The sequence below is a fragment of the Hippocampus bargibanti genome, linkage group LG08, assembly GCF_051943395.1.
Source record: "Hippocampus bargibanti isolate YZ-2025 linkage group LG08, ASM5194339v1, whole genome shotgun sequence".
In the NCBI taxonomy this organism is placed as follows: domain Eukaryota; kingdom Metazoa; phylum Chordata; class Actinopteri; order Syngnathiformes; family Syngnathidae; genus Hippocampus; species Hippocampus bargibanti.
In genome coordinates, this window is record NC_142741.1 from 13,934,379 (window position 1) to 13,943,862 (window position 9,484).

Here is a 9,484-nt window from a genome sequence, read left to right on the forward strand (position 1 = left end):
TCAGGTAATAATAATACAGTAAAGTCTCGTTATATCGATATTCAAGGGAGTCCGAAAAAATATCGATATAACCTGGACTATCGATATATCCGACCCTGTTTGCATGTAATTTTCTCCGTGCGTGCATAGAAATAGTATCGATATAACCGGGACTATCGATATATCCGATATCGATATAACGAGACTTTACTGTAATAATAATAATATTAATACATTTTATTTGAAAGCGCTTTTCATCACACTCAAAGATGCTTTACAAGAGCTTAAAATGCAAAATAAAATGTTCACCTGAAGGTGTAGAATTATAGGTCAATCAGTATTCGTCCTGTATTCGCAAAGATTCTAGTAGGGGTTGTAGCAGTCCAAGTGATGAATCGCTTAGAAATAAATGCTGAACTGCATCCATTACAAGTTTAGACCAAAATATTCCACCAATAGAGCAAATCGCGATCTGACGAATGGAGGAGCAGTAGGGGCCGTGTCCTCTTCTATCTTAAAATGCATTTGATGCCTTAAAATCACAGCATTTGTTATAAATGGTGTAATGTTGTGCAGTGGTGATTGTTTTTCCTTTGTCTATAAAATCAAAAATGAAAATATAAATACAGGTAACATCCGACTTACGACCGGGTTCCGTTACGACCGTAAGTCAAAATGGTCGTAAATCGAAATCCATTCAAAATGTTGAATAGAGACTTGGTGCTAAATGACTTGCAAACGACCCGATTCTGGACGCCACGGCGTTGGGCGGGCGTGGGTCTAGGTCGCCGGTGTTCTACCGGTTGCCCTCTCCCCGGCCTTACCCCGGTCTCAGCGCCCGACACACGGCCCGACCCCATGGCCGTCTGCGGCAGCGACGCACCCTACCCACCGCCTCGCCCCGAATCAGAACGAACCGTCTCAAAGAGGCGGCTGTGTGGCCTGCGTCAAATTTTTAAATAATTAATAATAATTAATAATTTTTATAGGGTCTGGCAGGCATGGTCGCAAGTACGGGTGGTCCTAAGTCAAGATGGTCACAAGTCGGATGGTACCTGTATGTGTGCCAAAATTGGATTGGATTGGATTTGCCTTTATTAGTCTCACAAATGTGTTCATGTGTGCGTGTATTTGTGCGTGTCTGTGTGCTTTTCTAAACATACAAGCCAAATGTTTCTGCTGGGGTTTTGAGCATACCAGATTTGGGTGTGCTGGGTGTTGCAACGCCCTTCTGACTTCTGGCAGGGGTGGCCGGAGCTGAGGTGGCTTTAGATCCAATGGTGCACTGTAGCAACGGGAGTGACACCTGAGAAAACCATAAGCAGTGATTACTACTTTTAAAGTCAAATGCAAAATGGAGACTTGACAACAACAACCAAAATGTTAATCTACCAAATCAAAGTGGGGCGACAGGTTGGGCCCAAGTTGGACCACTAGGTACCACCACACCTCCACCTTGGTAAGCATTAGCGCCTCTGTGCGAATATTGATCGACATGAGGGGCTGCATGAGAAGCTTCATGCGCTTTCCACTACAAAGGATGTCTGAGAAACAACATTGCAGTTAGAGGAGCTCAAAAGTAACATTGGGGAAGAAGGAAAAAAAGCCTCACCCGGATTAAGAGCAAAGTTATCGATCAAACTCTTCCAGGCGATGAAAGCAATTTTCTTGATGGTAGGAGAGGAGCTGCGAAAGCCCAGCTCCTCCAAATGGAGCAACGAGTTGATAAAAGGACCTCCTCGATGCAGCAGCTAAGAAACAAACATGAGGTTGGTGAGGTTGCATCTTTAATGATCACAAAATCACATTGGTTGAAATTACAATTTTGATTCCAAAGCCACAAATAGTTCAGCCGAATCATAGATAGCGTTTATCTCTTTCTATATACTGTATTAGTCACCACAGGCTCAATAAAACCGTATATGCCCCCAGAATTGTCGATTCCCCAGCTGCGAGGACAGACTGATAGGACAGACTGATATCTCACACACCAATGAACAAGCACAAAATACAAAGTTCTATGGATTGTTTTCACTCTTTTTTCACTGGTTTAGCGTCAGTGGAGAGGAGAGATAAAGTTTGCAACCTATTAATTATACTGTGAAAAACAAAAAAAATCCTATACATTTATAGAGTGCTGTGTGTGTGTGTATATATATGTAATCTTCAACAATGTTTCCAAAGGTACCATTTGAGGAATTGGTATCAGGATACTATTTGTGGTTATACTATCAAAGTCAAAATTATGGTATTATTGTGACAAGCACTTTCTGGTAGAGCATTAATGTGCAAGAATTGTATCAATTGTATTTTTTTTTAAGTTGAACAAGTATACCTTTCCGAGAAGTTTTACAAATAATGGCCAGAGTTTGAGGACATTCATTTCATTTTTGGACATGAAAAGCTTCTGTAGCTCTGGAATCAGTTTCTGTGAAGAGAAACAAAAGCCAGATTAATCATTTTGTCATTAAGATCAACGTTTGTCTTTGGAGGATGGTTACCCACCGTAGACATCAAGGGCTCGACGATGGCAGCCACTTCCATCTGTTTTTGCAACAGCAAAGGCAGCCCCATCTCCAAGGCAGCCGCTGCCCGCAGTCGCACCTTGGAAACTGAGTGCACCACCAGAGGAATGACGAGCTTGGCCCAGCAAATGGCCAATTCTCCCATCTGAGCTGGAACCTGTTCCAGCAGCCTAGAAGCAACAGGAAAACCTATTATTCAAATTCTGGTTAAGTCCTAAAACATGCTATCTTTGATATTGCGAATTTGTACTAGGCAGTATGAAGTAATGACTTTGTAAGAGCATAGCACGAAAAAAACGTTGATCGTTTCTTTTTTTGCCATGACTTTGGTTCTGATTCCGGTCCCTTTTTACGATTCCAGTTCCAAACAATTTTGAATTCTCAATCTTGACCCTTTCATACACCCTGTAACCCGATATCATGATAAGCTGTCCACTGTAGTGACCACTGTACCTGAAAGGGTTAAAAATCAGAGGTGTCCTAAATAGAGCTTACAATTTTTTTAGCCGGCCACAGCATTGTCAAAAATGAACAGTTGACATGGCCCATGTCGTCTAACTGCATTGTACTACAGTACAGTGATACTGTAGCTTACGAACGCTTTAGCTCACGAACCTTTCGCCTTACGAGCATTACATTCACAAGCATATAACCTTGGCAGCCAAAATAGTTTTCGGCGGACAAACCAAACCACACAGAGCGCCACGGTGGCTGGCGAACTAGTTTTTGTCACCTCCTTTCTTTGGGTGCAGACGTGGTTTGATATCGAGTGGAGTACATTCGCAATTATGGGACCGAAAAAGACCCCACCACAGGATAGTGTTAAGCCTAAGAAGACACAAAGGAAAATTACGGTCGAGCAGCAGGAGATAATTGAAAAACACGAACGTGTTGGCTGGCGTACTAGTTTTCGACCCCCCCCCCATTCTTTCAGTGCAGACGTGGTTTGTTATTGAGTGGAGTGCTTTTGCTATTATGGGACCAAAAAGACCCCACCACAGGCACCACAGGAAAAAGACCCCACCACAGTGTTAGGCCAGAGGACACAAAAGAAAATTACGGTCGAGCAGAAGATCATCGCAAAACACAAACGAGGTGTGCGTTTGTGTGACTTCGCTGTCCCAGTACCATTATGTTAAGTCAACCATTGACTACCATCACAAAGGTAAACAAAACAACTTTATTATAGCGTAGTTTATTTAATTAGAATACAATAGCACATTTAATATACATAACATAAGGTATATTATGTGTAGTTTTAAGGCTTATTTAGTAGAACATTTTATGGGGACCTGGGAACGTACTATTCTGATTTTAATGGTTTCTTTTGGGAAATAAATGTTTGGAAGATGAACTTTTTGCCTTACACACATTTACTGGGAACTAATTAAGTGCGTAAGCTGAGGTATCACTGTACTTTCAACACTGGGGAGAGAAGAGAAAAAAATGGGTGGCCACTTCTCACTTTGTTTTCACTCAATCACATCATTCGGGTCACCAGCAATCTCAAAATTCAGATAATTAATTCTTCCGTATTTGCTTCTTTTTCAATATTTATTTTCATGTGTTGAAAAAATGAAATATGCTTTGGACGAAAAAGTACAGCAATCCTTAGTGTGGACAAAACATTAATTTGTAAAAAGAATTTGGATGAAATCGACTGAATTTGTAGAATTTTCATTCTATCAACATTGTAATTTTTCATTCACTTTACTATGAATTTCCGACAGTGTTAGTTATAACACACTCAACGACAATTTGGAGATTTCAAACAGCCTGCCATTCATGTTTTTAGAGCGTGGGAGGAAACTGGAGGCCCGGAGAAAACATTAAAACTCCACACAGCTGGGATTGAACGCACAACCTCTGCACTGTGAGGTGGACGCACTAACAACTGGATTGTTAGCTTGATTTTGGAAAACTTAATTAAAGTAAATTCGCACAAGTGTAAATTAGTACACACATGTTAATCAACACCTTTACTAGTTACGCAAACAAGTGAATTGTTAAGGAACTTAGGCCATTGCTAGAGTGCCGGCCATCAAAATTATTTCTCTTTTTCAATGTATATTTCCAGTGGCACCTGTGTTGACTTTGTTTGGACTAACAAACTTATACAACACAATTTGCATGAATCGGTGCTTAAGTTTGAAAATCCACAGGTGAACAAGTTACCCAACGGTCAACAAAAGAAAAAATTATATTTTGCAACAGCGCGGCCCCGCTCAAATCCCCTCTCTGCAGCAGAAACACACCCAGCCCATGAGTCAATTCAGGTTAATAATAATGCATTTCATTTATAAGCGGCTTTCAAAACTCTGAAGGTCACTTCACAGTCACAGGATAAGTTTTTTGTGGGTGAGCAGCGGCAACCACACAAGCCAGCGTTCACTCAACCCGGAAGTAACAGAGTATCGAAAAGACTGACGGCTGAATAGAATATGCCAGACTCCCCGTTAGTATTTCCCACATATAGAAAAATCCACTCTTGATTCTAATGGAATGGACGAACATGTACTCTAGAACAGTAAAAATTACCTGATAACTACATTAAGAGCCTCATGCTCCACGACGACTGACTGCACTTCCCCTTTGCTCCAAACGCTATCCAGCATACTTAGTATACATGCCACCTGAGCAGATCGATAACAAAATGAGTACAAGTCTTCATTATAAAGCAATGTCGTTATTTGTGTCCGAGCTAACCTTTTTGCCCACCATAGCGGCAGGGAAGTTCTGTTTGGAGATGACCCATAAAGCTCTGGTGCAAGTGTTTTTCTCTGCCGATTTGGCCACCAGCGAGCAAAGTGCTGACAGGATTTCTGCGGTGAACGTTTCTGGAAAACAGGAATAAACTATACAGTACAGCGGTGCCTTTATTTACACGGTTTATACTAGCAATTGCATATACAGTGATACCTTGGCTTATGAACTTAATTGGTTCCCAGACAGTGTGTGAGGCGAAAAGTGTGAATCCTCAAAATTAATTTCCCATAGGAAACCATTAAAATGAGAATAATCCGTTCCCAGGTCCCCATAAAACAGTTTTCTACTTCCTAATTTTCTAAGACATAAAACTACACAAAATATACCTTATGTTATGTACAATAAATGTGCTATGGTATTATAATCAAAGAAATAAACAGTATAATAAAGTTGTTTTAATAATAATACTAATAATAATACATTATATTTTAAGCACCTTTCAAGGCTCTCATTTTTCTCAGTTCTCGTTTTATTTACCTTCGTGATGGTCGTTGATGGCTTGATGGAATGGAGTGGCCGGTTTCATTAGCATTAAACACTTGATGAGGAATAGCCTTCTTCTTTCACCATCTTGCGGAATGATCCCTTGTAGGTGCTTTCTCTGTGATAATTGTTCCTTGTTGCTCATCAATTGTGTTCGGTTTAGCTGGGTTGATAGCTTTTTGCATCAAGTGTACATATGGCTTGTGCGGGTTATTTGTGGAGCCTGATTGATGGGATATTTTAACCTTGCAGTCTACATTCTGCCTTTGAACTATCAAAGTTGATACGAGTCCAAATTTCACTGTTTTCTATCCCTTTTCATTCTCGGCCCTCTGCCTGCCTCTTTCTTTAATGTTTAACGGCCTCACTCTCTCTCTGTCTGTAACCCCCACCCCCTCACTGATGCTTTCTTGACCAATCATGTGGCTTTAACCGAAGACTGGGGGCGCGGAAGAGGACAAAAACAGTCGGCTGCCATTTTGTTGTTAGAAGAACAGTCTCATTTGCGAACAACACGTCACTCATTGTGGCGCTCCGTGTGTGTCCGGAAAAAAGGCTCGTATGCCAAGGTAAAATTTTCATCAATGTAACGTTCGTAAACCGAAAAGTTCGTAAGCCAAGGGGTTCGTAAACCGAGGTATCACTGTATGCATATATCTAGATTTTCTATTTTATAGTGGATTCTGTACTGTGTAGTTCTTTTTCTGAAACATTTTTGCGCATGCAACACTTTGATTTCTATCCCTCCCATCTCCTTCAACTTTGCTGCAAATTTTACCCATTGCACGATTATTAAGTTTTTCTTATTCTTATGCCTGTCTCAAAGTACCATATTTTCCGGTGTATAAGGCACACCCAAAAGCCTTCATTATCTTCAAAAGATGCCTATGCGCCTTATACGCAGGTGCGCCTTAGATGTGAGATAATATTGAGCCACAACAGGTCTCGCAACTACTGTCAGAAGCATCTGACTATATTTCCCCATGTAGAAGTAGTGCATAACCCCAGCCTCTACAGTAGCGCCTTATAATGTGGTGTGCCTTATATTTGTGAAACATTTATATATTTACATATGATATTTGGAAACCTTTTTTTTTCATTCATGGTTAGGATACTTTTTTTATTGAATGAATGTTTTATGAGGTAAAAACTAAACGTACCAGACACTCCAGAGACAATGTGCGAATGGTAGACACAAAAGCCCAAAGCTTGTAGGGCGGCTTGACTCAGCTCAGCATGTGGACTGCTTACATGACTCTGTCGACAACATCAAGTGGCAGCTGTTCACTAGTAAGCTGTCGAAGCAGAGCTTTCAGACTTTAAAATAAAAACTTACCAAGATGGCATTACCCAAGCGATTAAAGTGCTTTGTCACGGCAGGAAGAAACTGGCGGCCTTCCTCTCCACCGAGCCGACTAAAATAAAAAAAGGAAATACAAAAAAGATCATGTAAATGTATGTAGTAAAAAAGTAGAGAAAAGAAAGTGGAATGAGAATTGATGAACAAGAAGTGATGAAATCTACTTGGCAATGGTGAGGTAGGCGTCGGTCTGCTCAGGGCGTCCAGCGGCACTGTCCTCCAGACACTCCAGCAAGGGGACGATGCTGAAGTTGTTCAGAGGCTCCGCTGACGCCATCATCGTTAATTGCTGCACAGCCTTAATGATGAGAATGGGGTGTGGGAAGAGGGGTGTATACTTATTTTGTAACAATCTAAAATTACATTTCTTGCTATTTTGTGTTTTTATTGTGCCATAACCGATGTTGATAGTTAAAGTAAAAAATACAATGTTTTATATTTGCCATCCTTGATTAGCTTCTGTAGATGCACTTCCTAACTGGCTAAGCATTCATCTCCACATTAGTCAATGCTAATGTAATGTCTCACAGGACAATATTGTCCAAGTAATTTGTGATTTAGGATGGAATCACATTTCGAATCCAAGTGTCCAATTCTGATTTAATGCTAATATCTAATTTCAATGTACATTTCAGATGGCATAAGTGGCTGGTTGACAGACCACACAAGATTATCGACATGGGCAGACGTTTACTAGGTCGAGGCTGCCCACTATCAACACCAGGCAGGGACAAATTACCCAGAAATAGACTACGATAAAATAATATACTAAATATGAAACGATGCATTTCGTTTGGTTGCCGCGGGATCATTCCACTTCTTAATTAAAATCATCACACCATTAGTTGGTATAAGGACCAATTAAAAACACAAGTAATCGCCTAAATCAGTGTAAAATGTGCCTTGACAATATCCATCGCTGTAAACAAATATCAGACCAAACATTTTGTGCGACTCCGTGTATGTATGTGTGGCTTTGAAAGTCACTTATAAATAAAATGTATTATCATGATGTGTGTATGTATGTGTGTATGACATTTGCGACAAAAGTTAATTAGCTCGTGCAAGTTAGCATAACTAGCAAGGACGCATTAAACATGCACCAGTTTGACAACTACTACTGTATTACCTATGCGTGTTTTATAGAACACGAACGTCCACCGAATAAGGAAAAAATAATATATTACAACACGACACAATATTATATAAAACACGGGTAGGTCCGCCAACAGGGAGTACGGAACCGTAGCTCAGCTCGGGCTCCAAAAGCGAAGTTAGCCGCAGAAATGACGCACCGCCAAAAGCAGCAAAGGCACCAGCCGGCGGCTTCGAGATTTCAGCGCCCGATGTGCTTAAAGTGTCGCCTTGTTTCGTCAAACAGTCTCCTCTTACGTATAAATTGCACACCGCGTTGTTGTCCTACTGCCCCGCGAAATTGCTGGCGCCAAAGCACCATGCCTGCGTCAAAATTACCTTTGACCCCCTATGTCACATCCGGTTCCACACTGGCGCAGATAGCGTTATCCAGTGCAATAACGCCAACCATTTTCACCCCCTTCCAATGGTATTTATTCATTTTCACCATAATCATACAGTTGTATAACAGAGTACTGTAGCAGTTGAGGAAGGAGAACACACGACTGACTGGAGTACGTCTTTATTTCAACTGCTAACAAGTGAATCTGGTTTGAACAAAAAAATTCTGTAAAATATTCTCAACACGAACACGCCTCCGCTGTGCACCTGCTGGGTGAGATGCATGGTCCTGGTGCCCGCTACGGTGCAGCACAATACACATTTTATATTTTATTCATTTCATAAATTGGGAATAAAACAGAAGTCAAATCTTGACATGTCAGAGTTACTGTACTCAGCTCAACTCAACTGTATTATACGTTTATTAAGCAAAAATATGTTTTGTACTCCTCCTGATGCAATTGTTACTTATTGTGGTCAGTGGAAATAGTCGGTATAGTTCTGTGACAATGCAGATGCATTCATGGCAAAGTACTGTAACTGGAAGCCCCCAGCAGTGACTGAAGCATCCGAGAGGAACTTGAGTGTCATCACGTTTCCTGGAAAGCAACATTTTATCAGACAAAAAGTATTACTTTTATTCACACATCCTTTTCCCTTTTCAACATCTTAACATCGTTTGTGTCATCCTAATTGCAGGTTTCACATTGTCCAATTCAGACTATGTCAATATGTTTTTTTTAATCTAAGAGTACCAGCAGAAAATTCACACATGACAATGAAGCATATCCAACACAGAGAGACGAGAAGTCAAATTAACCCTAACCCTTAAAGGACAACCCTCACGCCAAGACGTCTTTCCTTGCTCGAGAATTAAAACAATGGCTTCAGCTTC

At 40.8% G+C, this 9,484-nt stretch overlaps 2 protein-coding genes across 2 annotated transcripts in view; both read right to left on the bottom strand.

Moving 5' to 3' along the window:
* Positions 1–8,574, bottom strand: part of rif1 (replication timing regulatory factor 1) — a 36,831-nt gene extending 28,257 nt beyond the window's left edge. Inside the window, exons 1-10 of the mRNA XM_089002570.1 lie at positions 8,409–8,574; positions 7,278–7,411; positions 7,090–7,168; positions 6,914–7,010; positions 5,211–5,341; positions 5,043–5,137; positions 2,485–2,674; positions 2,315–2,407; positions 1,592–1,730; positions 1,372–1,523 (exon numbers count right to left, since the gene is read on the bottom strand). Of these exons, the coding sequence (XP_088858696.1) occupies positions 1,372–1,523; positions 1,592–1,730; positions 2,315–2,407; positions 2,485–2,674; positions 5,043–5,137; positions 5,211–5,341; positions 6,914–7,010; positions 7,090–7,168; positions 7,278–7,393 (1,092 nt within the window). The 5' untranslated portion in view covers positions 7,394–7,411; positions 8,409–8,574. The remainder of the gene's footprint in view (positions 1–1,371; positions 1,524–1,591; positions 1,731–2,314; positions 2,408–2,484; positions 2,675–5,042; positions 5,138–5,210; positions 5,342–6,913; positions 7,011–7,089; positions 7,169–7,277; positions 7,412–8,408) is intronic.
* Positions 8,575–8,765: 191 nt separating this feature from the next.
* tnfaip6 (tumor necrosis factor, alpha-induced protein 6) overlaps positions 8,766–9,484 on the bottom strand; it is a 43,659-nt gene continuing 42,940 nt past the window's right edge. Inside the window, exon 7 of the mRNA XM_089002636.1 lies at positions 8,766–9,188. Within this exon, the coding sequence (XP_088858762.1) occupies positions 9,067–9,188 (122 nt within the window). The 3' untranslated portion in view covers positions 8,766–9,066. The remainder of the gene's footprint in view (positions 9,189–9,484) is intronic.